Genomic DNA, 17,732 nt, shown 5'->3' with positions numbered 1-17,732 from the left:
AATGTGTTTTTTCTATTTTGGCTACACTGCAAAGTGTCTTACAAAATACTTATTTCAAACTTTATTCTGAAAAATAGATGACATTCTTGATTATTTTCAGTATGTCACTGCCAGGAGTGGGGAACAGCCACAGCCCCCCCCCCCCAAGTCTGGGACCAATTCTCGATCTCTGAGACAGAAATTAATTTTTTTTAAACATGTGTTTGCTGGTCCCACTTTTGTCATTCTTGTCTGTCCGGAACACCTGTCCTTTTGTATTATTGGAACAAATTCCTATCCGTCAATTGGACCTGCCTGTCCAGACATCAGTATCTTGTGCATGATTTAAAATAGTAATAAATAAGTAAATAGATAGTGGTCAATATGACTGGTGTTTGAGACATCTGATTTTAAAATCTGCCATAAGTATATATCGCCGGTCACTAAGTAGGACAGGGTCTACAGTAGTATCAATCCACTGTCACTAGGCCGCTGAGCTGGTCACGAGAGTAAGCAGATGTTAACAATAGCACCATTCTTGGTGAGAAAGCTATCAAGGTAGTACACTCCAATTAAAACAAAAAACCCAGAGTTTGCAACGGGTTACAATCATTGTCCTGTCAACACAGACAAGAGGCTTTTGTGAAATACAAACTGCTTGAAATAGCATGAAATAAATTGACATAATCTATAAATGTATTTATTGTTGACTGTTCAATGTAGTGTATCAAACAATTATAAAGGACTTTAAAACTGAAAAAAGGTTTCCACCTTTATTGTTACAAGTGGGAGTGAGAACAGAATATCTACACCGGCCATCTCTAGAGCCAGTAGAGGTCAAATGTCACCCAATCAGTAACAACGCTATTAATAATTTTGTCCAAACATGTGCTGGCTCAAGCTGTCAAACGCTTTAACAGTGTCATCTTTTATTAATTTTTAGGACACAGTACTGAATACTCGTACTTTTTACGCATATATGAGTTAAAATTCATAACTTTTATTCCTTTTTTTATAATATTTATTCCATTATGTAAAATATAAACACATTTTTTTTCCCCTCTGAGGTGATGGGAAAAAAAAAATTCTTTCAGATTTTGATGTTTGTGATTTTGTGTTTGTGATTCAAGATAAAAATACACAAAGGCCACTATGATTTTTTAAAGCACTATTTGGCAAATATCACATTTTACATGATTTTATAATTTTTATTTTTCTTCCTTTCTTCCAACCCCCCCCCCCCCCCACCCCACCCCTGGTTGTGATGACATCACACTGGACCGATTGACAATTTTATTCCCCTCCACCCCTGGTCACTACAGAGAAAAAACAATCACAATATACACGACTTCAAGGGAGTTAACTCAATCTACATTTGTACTTTTTCATAATAGCCAAGATATTTTAAAACAAATGTTTTTTTTGGGTTTTTTAATAAAACTGAAATAGCATTTATTAGAAATAAAACCATACATGCACATCATCTCCTTAAATTTTTGCTACAACTAAGCAAAATATTTTTTGTCTGATTATAACTTGTTTTTAAAATAGAACATTTTTAAAAATACCTTTCCTGAAGAAAATTATGCCTGATCTGGGTCCACGGAGCGTTTTGTGTGTCGTCGTGGAAACAATATCACAGTATTCAAAAGGGTTTGGTGCACATCCAACCGCCACAAGACCACTGACATGAGCCATGTCTGCCAGCAGATAGGCTCCAACATCATCAGCTATTTCACGAAACCTCTTGTAGTCCAGATGTCGGGAGTAACAGCTAATACCTGTTAATGAAAAAATTATAATTACACACAGGACACCATAAGACTAAATTTGCTACGGTTTCACGAAAGGACTGGAAAAATTTACCCAAACAAGGCTTCAGTTGAACTTGAAAGTTTTCTTTTTTAAAAACACTGTCAGATACATGTATACATGTAAAAAGGTGTATTTAAAAAGAAAAAAAACAGAAAGAAAAAAAAAACCATTACTCAGAACCACCAATTTAAAAACAGACCAATCAATCAAGTTTTTTTATTAAATTGCATAAAGTATGTAAACAAGAGTACCGGTGAGGTTTATGATACACCTGTCAGAGGTTCAATGGAAAACCATAGATATTAATGGAATATGTTACGGGTATATGATTCAATTCTAATTATGTGAAATTTTTGCAACGGGATGCATGAACAGTTTATATCACAGTGATCTAGTAATAGTACGCGACACACTGCAATCCCAAGTTGTTCCTACATGTCAGGTTTGATGGTTCTGTATGCAAGATATGGTCAGACAAGGATTTACTGTTATGTGCAGTAGACAGTGAAAAGTAGATCAGTGACCTAGTAATAGTATGTGACACACCACAGGGGTGCAGAAAGTACTTGCCAGCTCGCAAAATGCGAGTAGAAATTCTGACGGATGAGTTAAAAAAATCAACTTCCAGTCTGACGGGCAATTTGGGTTTTTCTGACCGACTGTAATTTTATTCATTTATTTCATTATTTTACTTGTTTTGCATTGAATCCGCGAGTGGGCATCAGCCATGCCAGAATTCCAAACCATTCAAACAAACGGTTCATAATGATGATGAACTACACATGTACCATATTGTCATTAGATTACTTCCAAGTTCCGAACTGCGCAAGGGCGACATGCCAGAAACAAATTATAGCGAAATCAGAACCATGCCAAAACAGCCCCAAACGAAAACAGAACCAAACTGGACAAAACAGAACCCAGCTTTGGCTCAAATGGCATTACAATCTATGGCTATATGGCTTAAATGGAAGCAAAAATTAAATGTATGGCTAAAACAGCATTACAAACATTCGTTGTTTACATGATTGAACCATTTAATAATGTTCAGACCAAACATTTTCAGGTTTCAACTCCCAACAACATTGAAATGCCATTATAGCTATAAAAAAAAACACAACCCAAGACCCCCCAAACAACCCCCCACACATACAAACAACAAAAAACAAACAAAAAAATTGTTCGTTTTGAAGGTGATTCCGATTTAGACTCATTTCCCCGAAACGGAGCTGGTCAATGGTCAATATATTTAGTTAAATAGTTTATTATATTATCAAGTCATTTATGTTGTTTTACAAGTCAGGTTGATGAAAGCAAAGCCCTTTGTCGCAAATTACTGCATTTGTTTACACTGTGCACACAGGAGTTGTTATAAGATGACGTCACTTCGTTCCAAGCTAGAGTACTGGACACAACGAAAAAAAGAAGAAAATGGCTGCCCCCAGTTAGCAGGAATAATCACGTTTTTTTATTAACTCTAAAATTATGCGTTTTTCATTTCTTAAAGTGTCAGTATATCTTGCTGGTCCGGGTATGCATCTTTCTTTCAGTGGCGGATCCAGAAAATCCATTATGGGGGGGGGGGGGGGGGGGGGGGGAACCCCAGTGACATGAGGTGGAATGCCAAGGGAACTTTGGGGAAGGTGTGGAGGGGGGATTATAAAAAATGAAAATTAATAGAATAAAATTATAACTATCGCAAAATTTAGGCCCCTCCCCCCGATCCACCTCCGTCTTTCCAACACATAAGGCTCATATTTGAGTTTATTTCCCCTTTTATGAATGGGTGCTGTGGTTATATTAAAGGGACATTCCTGAGTTTGCTGCATTGTAAGATGTTTACAACTAATAAAATATTTCCACCATTAAACTTACATATTAAATATATTTTCTTGTTTAGAATATCGGTGTCTGTATATTCAATGCGTTTCTGGTCGTTTTAATATTTGTAAGAAGCCCAAACTGGATTTTGTCTTCAAATAATTTGGTACGGATGAAAAAACAATTGTTTAGGAAATAAAATGATATTTAACCTACTACAAATATTAGAACGATCAGAAACACGTTTAATATGCAGCCACTAATATTTTATGCAGAAAAATATACTTGATATGTAATTACAGTTGTTAAATAGTCTGTTAGTCGATAACATCTTAAAAATTGCAGCAAACTCAGGAATGTCCTTTTAAGACACTTACTGAAGTTTGTCTTGTTGCCCTCTGTATTCTGGCCGTAAAGCCCGTCACCTCACCCCCACAATCTTCATTAGTGAATGCCAAAAGGCCTTGTCCTCTTACAGTGAAACTCCTCTAAACCCTTGGGACCAAGTAAAAAGTCCGGTTTTAAGAGGTATCCGGGTTTAGGGAGGTTCTCTTCTGCAGAGATATTTAAAAAGGGACCAAGAAAAATGTCTGGTTTTGAGGGAATTCCGCTTTACAGAGGGTCCGGTTTTAAGAGGTTTCACTGCATTTGCCATATTCGAGACCTTGACTACACTACCAATGTGACTAACAATCAAACAGACCTGCAACAATCATCCTTGGAAGGAACAGCAGAGCATTCTTGTGAAGCTGGTCATAGTCTATGAGACCTGTGTCTGGGTCGATTTTGTATGGAAACGATTCGAAGAAAACAGATGTGGCCGACACTTTCTTCTGCTGAGTCATGAAGCCGTGACTAAGATGGCCCCCGTCAGGTAAATACAATCCCATAATCCTGCCATGCGGTTCGACAACCCCAGTGTAAACAGCAAAGTTTGCCGGGGAACCAGAGAGAGGCTGAACATTGACGCCCCACAACTGTGGGTCAAGTCCAAATGCTTCCAGTGCCCTCTTCTGGCAAAGTCGTTCAATTTTATCAATGACTTCATTCCCTCCATAATACCTGAAAAAGAAGCGAATGTGCGACATTAACGTCCCACAAATCTGGGTAAAGTACTAATGCTTTCTGTGCCCTTTTTTTTTTGACAAAGTCGTTAAATTTTATCAATGACTTCCTTTCATCCATAATACCCGAAAGAACTCCAAATGCACAATTTCTAGGACAGACGTAAATTAAAGGGCGGTTGGTGGGGCTGGGCAGAGAGAGACAGACACAGACACAGACAGACAGAGAGAGACAGAGACAGAGACAGAGACAGAGAGAGAGAGAGAGAGAGAGAGAGACAGAGACAGACAGACAGACACAGACAGACCAGGGAACCTGTCCCTCCTAAAACTATTTCAGGCCTGCACAAATTGCACGAATGACCGTTTCGTTCGGGCATCGGTTATGACATTTTATTTGGCATAACTGATTTACTGTTGGTGTAAAATTTACTGAATGATTAGTCCCGGCAAAGTACCAACATATTTTTATCGCGAGTACAAACATTAGACTTGTTCCTGAAGCAGTGCTTTTCCGTAGTGCGTAACGTAACCAGTCAAGTTTGTATAAATATCTTGCGAAATAGATGCAACCAGGGTAAATCAGAGTCACAGTGACCCTATTATTAACTGTAATTCCGAATCAGATAGTGATAGTGACGACAACAACAGTGTCAATGATAATGACAGTGACAGTATCAATATCCACTGTTCCTCAGACGAGGAAGATGACACAGAGTCTCCCGCTCAGGACTGAATGTCATGACATTATATGTACATAAAGGACTAATATTATAAAATTAATGGTAAGAGATTGCCTTGCAGTGAATTCTTATTTATTCACACGTAGTTATGCACACATGATGATGTGTTTTATATAATAGGTCAAGCCTGACATTAACTATATTATTATTATCATTATCATTATTATTATTATTTTTAAATCTCTTAAACATTTGTATACATATACTTTTTACTTACCATTGCCACTCTCGTTTCTCAAAATTAAGTGGGTTTTGTTGTTTTTTAAATTATAAAGAAAAAACCCAGGTTATGCAAACCAAAATAGGTTATGCAAATTTTTTATTTGCGCAGGCCTGGCCTGTATTTTAAGTGCCTTTTTAATTCTTTTATTTTTTTATCGACAGCAAAATATTTCTGGGATCCACCCCTCTAAATTCTATGAAAAATATCAATTTTCCTAAATAGGACCTTTAAATTGAGCCATTTCGAGTTTACTCATAACGTTACACTTACATGTTGGTGATTAGCACAAAAGCTACCAGAAGAAAACTGACACCAAACTAAAACAGGTTGACTGTATGAATGGAGATGTCGCATTTCGGTTTTTTAGGAGCTTTACTTGTCGAAAACATAAGTAATCAATCTAATGGTTAGAGCTAGGCGGTATTGAAATTTGAGGTTAGATATCAAAATCGGTATTTTTGAGGTGATTTATCTCGGTATGGGAATGGTATTTGGTATTAACACAATACCAATACCGAGTGATATTTTCGGTGTACTCAGCTTTAAATGCGTACATGAGTTGAGGCTCACCTACCAATTTTAACTAAATAAAATTAAATTCCATACAAAAGGTTCTAGTCTGATTTATACCTAACCCATTTTGCATTTGTGATAAATCGTGGGAAATATTTCTCAATACTGAAATTTCAGTATTTTGAAATTTGCTCAGTACGGTAAATTGGTATTGACATAATACCAATACTGAATGGTATACAGCCCAACGCTACTAATGGTCTGTGGCATCAGATTTGAGATGTATGTGCTATCTTGTCTTTGAGATAGTGCAATACTTTGCTATTAATGGATTTTAAAAAAATTAAAAAATTTAAACAGGCGTGTGCTACAAGTTTGTTCTGAATGTGCATGTAAAACCTAATGGAAAAATTTAGCGAGTTACCTTTCTAAGACTGTCAAAAAAGGGAATCAATCCTAGACCTAGAGCGCATTTCTTTTCATGAACACATAACCTGACCTCAAACTAATTGCATTTTCCCCCCTCTACTGCAGTAAACTAGTCCAAACATCCCATGGGATGACTTAAAATCTTCCAATGAGTCTTCTGCTTCCTGTTCCGGTCACAAGTTTGATATAAAGAAAGAAAGGAATGTTTTATTTAAGGACACACTCAACACATTTTAATTACAGTTATATGGTGTTGGAAGTTGGAAGGAAGGAAATGTTTTATTTAAAGATGCACTCAACACATTTTATTTACGGTTATATGGCGTCAGACATGTGGTTAAGGACCACACAGATATTGAGGGAGGAAACCCGCTGTCGCCACTTCACGGGCTACTCTTTTCAATTAGCAGCAAGGGATCTTTTATATGCATCATCCCATAGACAGGATAGCACATGAGTACGGCTCAGATCATGGGTACACTGAGTGTATGTTGAACAAAAAATCTATTTTCAAAGGATATGTAACAAAATTTCAAAGTTGCTTTTACAACTATGTTCAGGAAAGACTTTATAGAACCTAGTAGGAGCAAAGTTTGCTCTGTTTGGTTTGCACCAAGTTCAGGAAAAAGCTAAAACGACAGTAATAGTGGGTAAAAACCATGGCCATTTTGTTACATCATGACGACTACAAATTTTGATCAACAAATGCCCCATGTACAAAAGCAATATACAGACCATAACTACCACCTAACATAAGATAAATACTCGTTATTTTCTCATTAAATTGTTTCCATGTATATTTAAGTAAATTGCATGATTTTACTGGCAATAAATCTACATTCCGCTCATAACCATTAGTGTCTTATTTACATTAATGCTAGACGACGCATGTATCTACTGCAACAAAGTGTTTTTTCGTCACAAAGACAAATGGCTTAATATGTACACTTTAGTACTGTACATGGGGAAAAACTGAGATTTGTGATTGTAAAATTACGTAATTTATGGTCATATATATAACTCGTAAGTGATTGGTGTCCTGTGCGTTATGAGCGAAAGAACACACGCTGCAACTTTGGGTAAAATTGTGATATGTTGTAAATTTGCTTAATACATTCCACAAGTTGTTTACTAAAAGCAACGCGTCATTGGTTTGTGCCAAGCATGTTGTGATTTACAAAGAGATATTGATCTGCGTTCGTGTCTGTTGGTTTTGACACATGTTATGAGCGGAAGACAATTTGATCCAGGGACGTTTTTCTTCAATTTGGTTGATAACCGAGCAGTGCACACGAATGGAAGGTTAGTATTTCTTTTGTTAATGTTTCTTCTTTTTACTTGAGACACTTTGTGATAAATTTTATGATGATAAATGCATTTTTGATGGTCATTCTCTCACCATTAGAATCGCGTCTTTGTTATGAGCAGAAGTGATAGTTTGCATATAACATGCCTAATTAATTAAACCAGCTTTATGTTGGTGCACATTAATGAAATAGTGCTTGAAATATATCTGTCTAATTTTTGTAATAAATAAGCAAATTTTAACCCAATTGTAACTCATGGTATTCTGCTCATAACACAGACACCCAATTTATTTTAATTTTTGGAGTCTTTGTTATGAGCTGAAGTGATTGTTTGCAAATCAATGTGCCTAATTAATTAAACCAGCTTTATGTTGGTGCACATTATTGAAATAGTGCTTGAAATATATCTGTCTAATTTTTGTAATAAATAAGCTAATTTTAACCCAATTTTAACTCATAGTATTCTGTGCATAACACAGACACCCATTTTATTTTTATTTTTGGAGTCTTTGTTATGAGCTGAAGTGATTGTTTGCAAACCAATGTGCCTAATTAATTAAACCAGCTTTATGTTGGTCCACATTAATGAAATAGTGCTTGAAATATATCGGTCTAATTTTTGTAATAAATAAGCAAATTTTAACTCAATTGTAACTCATGGTATTCTGCTCATAACACAGACACCCATTTTATTTTTATTTTTGGAGTCTTTGTTATGAGCTGAAGTGATTGTTTGCAAATCAATGTGCCTAATTAATTAAACCAGCTTTATGTTGGTCCACATTAATGAAATAGGGCTTGAAATATATCTGTCTAATATTTGTAATAAATAAGCAAATTTTAACCCAATTGTAACTCATGGTATTCTGCTCATAACACAGACACCCATTTTATTTTTATTTTTGGAACCTTTGTTATGAGCTGAAGTGATTGTTTGCAAATCAATGTGCCTAATTAATTAAACCAGCTTTATGTTGGTCCACATTAATGAAATAGTGCTTGAAATATATCTGCCTAATTTTTGTAATAAATAAGTAAATTTTAACTCAATTTTAACTCATGGCATGCTGCTCATAACACAGACTCCATTTATTTGTTGAAGTACAAGAGTACAAAGCTTAGAAAAAAGCCTTTTATGTTGTCTTTTGAAATATTTTGAACTTTTAATTATCACCAATGTGATAATCCACATCCTTTTGATACTAGATTCAAAGTGAGGTTGAATGTATTGTATAGTAACACCTCTCACCTGTGTGGCCCACCTGTGTCTACCTTTAGAATTTTTATTGCCCCTAATTGCCACCTGTTCTAAAAGATGTGTTAACAAGACTAGCCACTTTGTTCTTTGTAGTCTTTGATGGTGAAACAAAAAAGGGTTAAAGTTCTTTTATTTTGTGTTTGATGTACTTCTATTCGGTAATCAAAATCTTTGAACAGAAAAGTTTTAAGCAGATGTCTGAACAGTCTTTTGAGGATTATTTTAGTTAGTCTTTGTTATGGCCGAAAAAACTTTAAATAATCAAAATCCATCTTTTCATTGGCTATTTATGTAGGCATTTTCATAACCATAGCAACCACAAACTTTAACAAAAAAATGCTACCAAAAATATTGACTTAGTTGTTTGATCTATAAACATAACTTTTAGGCATCATTTTATGTTAACCATTTAAAGTGTTTGTTTTTTTACATTTTAACACTTTATTACAAGGAACCTGGAAGTAAAATACAATTAGACCAAATTAAATAATATGTGTGGCTGGTAAACGGACAAAACCCCACCCGGAAAAAAAAACACTGGATAAAACCCCACTGGAAAAAAACCCACTCGGACATAACCCCACTCATATATCTCAATATATAACAAAATCGTATATACAGTATTTATTTTTTATTGAAACAAGTGTAATCTAGCCTACTTCCACCTCACACAGTGGCCGATGCCTTTCAGAACTTCCGAAATGGACTTGATGTCATCCCGTCTGTCAGTGCAGCAGAGGTTATGGAGCTTCGTCTGCAGCTTCTTTATGTGGTGTCGTACCCGTTTTGCAGGTCGTTCACCACGCTCATCCATAAGTCGTGCAGTAGCAGCCTGGGTTTGATCCTTCCGAATGCTGTCTATGGCTCTCCAGATGGTTGGGTGGGCATGTCCAACTAGTTTCGCAAAGGAATTGTTCCACCCCTCACATATGTTATTGGTTCTGGATCCACCTTTCAATGTGATGGTGTGCACATTCCAGATGGATGGTGCGTACGCAGGGGGAATACGGCGCATACGAAGAGGAGGTACAGATCCATCTGATCGTTGAGGAGGCTGAATACGGCGATAAGATCCTGACACATAAGTGCTGTCAAAATACACGAGCAAGGGTTCCAGCCCATCAGGGGTGTTGTCACGCAGATAGGTCATCCCCTCTGGTACATCATTAACTGGTAGGAATGCCAGTCCATCAAGCATACCACAGAAAAGCTTAACATCCTTCTCTTCCCGATAGGCCGAGACTCTGTATTTTCCTCCACGTGCTCTGCGTAAGATGGTAGAAGCATCCATGAACATTGACTTGTGGACCAAAGGTTGTTATTACTGCATTCATCACAGCTTGTTCAAAGTCGAGGGTGACACGAATCACATACAGCTGAGTAAACAACAGTGGAGCAACAGTGAATGTTCCATCCATAAACCCCAGCTACAGACTGATCCTGTGGATCATGGCTATGTTGTGTGAAACTAACAATGGTCTTTATCTGGAAAGATACAAAGTCAAATATTCAGGCTTTAATTTAAATCTACCTGGACTTGGGTAATCTCGGCCCGTAACTAATTTTGAATACATTTCAATGCTAAAATAATAATAATAATAATAATAATAATGTTGCATATTAAATTTAAAGAAACAGCATATACATGTGCATACCATAAATATAACATGTATTGGGGAAAAGGTGGTCAAATTAATATCTATCTACCTACACACATACAAGTTAGTTATGATAACATAATTACCTCCAGGTCTGAAGTCACACCGCCTTTACAAGTAAATGCAGCTCTGCTGGAACACTCCCATCGAATATTCTTCCTGGCATACCTCTTAGTATACAAGTAGCCTTCGTGAATTAGCTTGAGACCACCCTTGTTGTTCTTGATAACTTCCATAGTTGTATTTACAGTTCTCAGGAAATGAATACTGACGTAGTATTCTTCAACCTTATAAGGGGTCCATCTGATGTAGAATTTATGACATACCCAATCAACAATGGGAAGCCCTAAATCCATGATTTCCTTGATCTCTTAGAAGAAAACCTGATCTCTTGATCACAAAGTTCAGATAATCCTTTGTCATGGAGATCAATGCAATCAGTGCAACACTTGACTGATCAAAATACAAATGTAAACTTTATTCTTTATCATAATCTATTTTGTGAATTTTATTTATAATTTTATTCTTCCAAAACAGAAATTTCAACTTTATTTCATATTTTTCAGTTTTATGTGTAAAATGGTCACAGTGGGGTTTTGTCCATTTTTCTCATTTATTGATGGGGTTATGTCCGAGTGTTTTTTTTTCCAGTGGGGTTATGTCTGGGTGGGTTTTTTTCCAGTGGGGTTTTATCCTGGATTCGTGTGGCTTGGGTTACCTGACCGATCCTAACCCCCTCACCCCCTTTTGCCATTTGTGCCAAAAAAACCTTTATGGAATGTACAAAACAGATTTAAGTTTTGGATTAAATTACTTAGTTATTTAAACCTCATGAAAATTTATTTGGATGTTGACAACAAACCTTGTAAGATAAACAACAGAAGCAACAGCACAAACATGAAACAAATGTGGAGTTTTTTCTGTTTACATTTTGTCAGTACATTGTACAAGCTTGTTATATAATGTGACATTTTCATATTTTGCAGGTTGAAAGTGTTGATGACGATGGAACAGAGCTGCGTTTCCTGAGGAAAATGGGGCAGCACTATGTCATGTCTGATGTATTGGACCTCGTTTTTTTTTCTCCAATAAGATCCTGGACATTATGCCTGTTTCAAGGATTTCTTTTAAAGACACAAATTGCCTACATGATTTCTGTTTAGTATTGGATCCCAATGATCAAATTACAAGTTTTATTCCAGTGATTGCCAACTATTTTTTCCTCATATTTCGTTTATTGTTTTTTTTTCTTCTCCCAATCATTAAAGTAAGATGTTATAACTTAACACTAATTGAGAGGCAATATTATCCTGCTGAGTATATTTACAGAGCTTCTACTTCCAATCTTTTATATTCATTATAAAAGTGAACTCGAAATATTACAAAGATTCAGTTTTTAAAAACATATTTTACCGGTTTTCTGTGTCACAAGTCTATAGCATATATATATACTAGTACATTGTATTTTTTTATTATTATTATTACTCAAGACAAGCTAACACATCCTAGGAATGATTAAGTCATTCTGTCAAATGGGGTCACATCTGTATGATTTGCAGTGTTTTATGATGTATTTTGGCATAATCAGTGTCTGTGTTATGCACAGAAGGTGATTTGAAATAGTCTTTCTACTTCAATGTGTGATATTGATTATGGGTTATCATAAAAGATGAATAAATCTATTTCCATGTACCATATTGTGTTCATTGTTGTACATGTCCAATGGTGTTAGTTTTCTTTACCTGGAAACTTTTTTTTTTTAATCTGCTGCTCATAACGGTGTCTATTTTACAGTGTCACTTCTAAACTTTAAGTTTATACACAATTTGGGTTTTTTGGTGTCTTCACATAGTCTTCCACTTATTCATGTTTGTTTTTGGGTTTAATTGTGAAATGACCTTATTTATTGTCAGTTACTATGCATCACAAGACACCATGTTATGAGCAGAAGATATGCATGTCTTGCTATGAAATGCTCCGTCAAGAGCAAAATTCATATGTTCTTGATCTGCAAGTTATAAATCTACATAGTTTAGATATCAGTCAGTAAATTAGTGTCATTTCACATGATTTGTGCAAAGTTTAATATCTGACCTAGGTGTAACAGTTTCTGTACCCATGATCTGAGCTGTACTCACATACATGTACATGTACCATGGCACGTCAGAAGTTGGGTCCAAATGCTATTAGTTTGAGGTGAGGTGAAGTGGAAAAGAAATATGTGTTATCACCTTTGTCCGGGTTGGCCCTCTGAATACTTGTTGCTGAGACACGAGCCGAGAGCCTGCAGTACCGACTTGCTGGCGAAGTTCTCCGACGCGATCATCTCTAGACCTCTCTTCTGTCTCTGCTTCTCCTCACGGATCAAGTCGTACATCTCTGGATCACTACTCTTAATGTCCTCGCTCAGCTTGAAGTCGGCCATCTTAGATTGTGAAGGCAAATGTTAAGTACTAGTATGAAGAAAAAAAAAAGAGAGAAAAAAGTAGTTAGAACAAAAACTACAAAATATTAGTTGTACATTGTATACATTGATTGTATTCTCACTCCCAGAGTTCGAATGTTAGCATGAAGGGTACATAGCCTTAAAGACCAATCAAATTCAAAGATTTTTACCTGCCATTTTTAAAGATTTTCAAAGACTTTTACACAAGTCAAAGACAATAGAATGCAATAAAAATACCAAATCAGTTTGTTTACATTCCTGTCCATAGCAAAAAATTGAACTTTTTTACATGCATCACGACAGTTAATCTGTCATTTAACCTTGTGACTGCAAAAATATCAAATGCATGCAGCTGTAAAAGATATCATCATTGCTTTGACTATGATTGGTGAGAATTTAAAGACTTATTACTATTCAAAGACTTTCAAAGACATAAAAATATTTTTTTTCAAATTCAAAGTCTTTCAAAGAATTAAAAAAAGAGTAAAGTTTGTTTTATTTAACGACGCCACTAGAGCACATTGATTTTTTTATGTTATCATCGGCTATTGGACGTCAAACATATGGTCATTCTGACACTGGGTTTTTTTTAGAGGAAACCCGCGGTCACCACATTTTGCGGTGCCCTATCTAGTTTGCTATTGTTCCCTTCCCATACATTCCTTATATATACTCTTCAAAAAAAGAAACACAAAAGGGTACAAATGGGTTATAACTCCGATTTTATGTTTCCTACCGGTTCATGCTTTGTGAATATAAGGTCATTGCATGTCCCAAACACATTCCCACGGTTACATTCGATAAAACGCAGCTACTGTACAATAAAGTTCCAAAATGTGAATATTCGCAAAAACGCAGCCACGTGCAAACCATGTCACCACTGCACGTGCGTTGTCTGCACGTGCAACATGAACACCGACAGTATAAAAGTGCAGGGTGTTCGCTTGCCTGGCCTCTGTATCTGGCCGACAGTTGACAATCCAGGACATGCCACGTCTCAGTGAACCGCAGAGAAACAATACCATCGGCCGACTAGACGCAGGCGAATCCAGAACGGCCGTTGCCAGGGCATTCCATGTGTCCCCAAGCACCATCTCCAGACTGTGGGACCGTTACCAGCAACATGGATCAACACGTGACCTCCCTAGATCCGGTCGACCACGGGTCACTACCCCCGGGCAGGTCCGCTACATCCGGGTACGCCACCTTCGGGAACGATTGACTACTGCCACCTCCACAGCCGCAGCAATACCAGGTTTGCGCAGGATATCCGACCAGACCATACGGAACCGCCTACGTGAGGTAGGAATTCGTGCCAGACGTCCAGTTCGAGGTGTCATCTTAACACCACAACACCGTCGACTCCGACTGCAGTGGTGCCAGATTCATCGACAATGGCCTCAACTGCGATGGAGACAGCTGTGGTTCAGTGACGAGTCCCGATTTCTGCTCCGACGTCATGATTGAAGATGTCGCGTGTATAGGCGTCGTGGTGAACGTTATGCGGCAAACTGCGTGCAGGAAGTGGACAGATTCGGCGGGGGTAGTGTCATGGTGTGGGCAGCCCTCTCACACACTGGCAGAACTGACCTGGTCCACGTGCAGGGCAACCTGAATGCACAGGGCTACATTGACCAGATCCTCCGGCCACACATCGTTCCAGTTATGGCCAACGCCAACGCAGTGTTCCAACATGACAACGCCAGGCCTCACACAGCACGTCTCACAACGGCTTTCCTACAGAACAACAACATTAATGTCCTTCCTTGGCCATCGACATCACCGGATTTGAACCCTTTTGAGCATCTATGGGACGAGTTGGACCGACGCCTCCGACAGCGACAACCACAGCCCCAGACCCTGCCCGAGCTGGCAGCAGCCTTGCAGGCCGAGTGGGCCACCATCCCCCGGGACGTCATCCGTACTCTGGTTGCTTCAATGGGCAGGCGGTGCCAGGCAGTTGTAAACACACGCGGAGGCCACACCCGGTATTGACTCCAGATGACCTTAACCTTGGTGGTGTGTCCTATCACTTACTCACAATGGACTAGAGTGAATTGTGAACAATCCTGTAACATTTGGTAATTATCGGACTCACCATTCAATAATTAAATCAATTCTCCAAATGTTACGACAATGTGTTTTTGCGTTTCTTCTTTTGAAGAGTATATATGCATCAATCATTGCAACAACAACAAAAAAATATATTTAAATTTGAAAAAGAACTGATGGTTTAGCGAAAGTTAACAATTTGCGGAAGTGTTGTATCTCTTTAGTGACCAAACATGCTTCAACTTCACCACTGCAGTGCAACCTGTATATGCGTGTAACTTTCATCTTGAACTATCAAGTCACAGAATGAACTATGATGGTTTGATTTGAAAGTATTAATATTGCTATCACATTTTTCTGTTAGCCATTACAAGCATCAGATGGCAACTAGAAAATGATAGCCCTGTTTCTTTAAAATTAGCCAGCATGTAGTAATTGTACAGAACATTTGTTTTGTTTAACGACACCACTGGAGCACACTGATTATAATTAATCATCGGATATGGGATGTCAAACATGTCATATGCATGTAGAGGGTCAGTACAATATCAGTTTATATAATATGCATGTAGATGGTCAGTACAATATCAGTTTATATAATATGCATGTAGAGGGTCAGTACAATATCAATTTATATAATATACATATAGAGGGTCAGTACAATATCAGTTTATATAATATGCATGTAGAGGGTCAGTACAATATCAGTTTATATAATATGCATATAGAGGGTCAGTACAATATCAGTTTATATGCATGTAGAGGGTCAGTACAGTATCAGTTTATATAATATGCATGTAGAGGGTCAGTACAATATCAGTTTATATAATATGCATGTAGAGGGTCAGTACAATATCAGTTTATATGCATGTAGAGGGTCAGTACAATATCAGTTTATATAATATGCATGTAGAGGGTCAGTACAATATCAGTTTATATAATATATGCATGTAGAGGGTCAGTACAATGTCAGTTTATATAATATGCATGTAGAGGGTCAGTACAATATCAGTTTATATAATATGCATGTAGAGGGTCAGTACAATATCAGTTTATATAATATGCATGTAGAGGGTCAGTACAATATCAGTTTATATGCATGTAGAGGGTCAGTACAATGTCAGTTTATATAATATACATGTAGATGGTCAGTACAATGTCAGTTTATATAATATATGCATGTAGTGTCAGTACAATATCAGTTTATATAATATGCATGTAGAGGGTCAGTACAATATCAGTTTATATAATATGCATGTAGAGGGTCAGTACAATATCAGTTTATATGCATGTAGAGGGTCAGTACAATATCAGTTTATATAATATATGCATGTAGAGGGTCTGTACAATATCAGTTTATATAATATGCATGTAGAGGGTCAGTACAATATCAGTTTATATAATATGCATGTAGAGGGTCAGTACAATGTCAGTTTATATAATATGCATGTAGAGGGTCAGTACAATGTCAATTTATATAATATTCATGTAGAGGGTCAGTACAATGTCAGTTTATATAATATGCATGTAGAGGGTCAGTACAATATAGGTGTATATAATATGCATGTAGAGGGTCAGTACAATGTCAGTTTATATAATATACATGTAGATGGTCAGTACAATATCAGTTTATATAATATGCATGTAGAGGGTCAGTACAATATCAGTTTATATAATATGCATGTAGAGGGTCAGTACAATATCAGTTTATATAATGTAGAGGGTCAGTACAATATCAGTTTATATGCATGTAGATGGTCAGTACAATATCAGTTTATATAATATATGCATGTAGAGGGTCAGTACAATATCAGTTTATATAATATGCATGTAGAGGGTCAGTACAATATCAGTTTATATAATATGCATGTAGAGGGTCAGTACAATATCAGTTTATATGCATGTAGAGGGTCAGTACAATATCAATTTATATAATATACATATAGAGGGTCAGTACAATATCAGAGGGTCAGTACAATATCAATTTATATAATATGCATGTAGAGGGTCAGTACAATATCAGTTTATATAATATATGCATAGAGGGTCAGTAGTTTATATGCATGTAGAGGGTCAGTACAATATCAGTTTATATAATATGCATGTAGAGGGTCACAATATCAGTACAATATCAGTTTATATAATATGCATGTAGAGGGTCAGTACAATATCAGTTTATAATATGCATGTAGAGGGTCAGTACAATATCAGAGGGTCAGTACAATGTCATTTATATAATATACATATAGATATAATATGCATGGGGTCAGTACAATATAGGTATATAATATGCATGTAGAGGGTCAGTACAATGTCAGTTTATATATATACATGTAGATGGTCAGTACAATATCAGTTTATATAATATGCATGTAGAGGGTCAGTACAATATCAGTTTATATAATATATGCATGTAGAGGGTCA

General features: G+C 36.7%; 1 protein-coding gene across 1 annotated transcript in view; it reads right to left on the bottom strand.

Annotated features, from left to right (window-relative positions):
* Positions 1 to 17,732, bottom strand: part of LOC121378394 (serine hydroxymethyltransferase, cytosolic-like) — a 40,611-nt gene that overhangs the window by 9,696 nt on the left and 13,183 nt on the right. The window contains exons 2-4 of the mRNA XM_041506542.1: positions 13,042 to 13,263; positions 4,319 to 4,677; positions 1,548 to 1,760 (exon numbers count right to left, since the gene is read on the bottom strand). Coding sequence (XP_041362476.1) covers positions 1,548 to 1,760; positions 4,319 to 4,677; positions 13,042 to 13,235 — 766 coding nt within the window. The 5' untranslated portion in view covers positions 13,236 to 13,263. The remainder of the gene's footprint in view (positions 1 to 1,547; positions 1,761 to 4,318; positions 4,678 to 13,041; positions 13,264 to 17,732) is intronic.

The sequence above is a fragment of the Gigantopelta aegis genome, chromosome 8 (genome assembly GCF_016097555.1).
Source record: "Gigantopelta aegis isolate Gae_Host chromosome 8, Gae_host_genome, whole genome shotgun sequence".
Taxonomy (NCBI): domain Eukaryota; kingdom Metazoa; phylum Mollusca; class Gastropoda; order Neomphalida; family Peltospiridae; genus Gigantopelta; species Gigantopelta aegis.
This window is presented reverse-complemented; position numbering and strand designations above follow the sequence as displayed.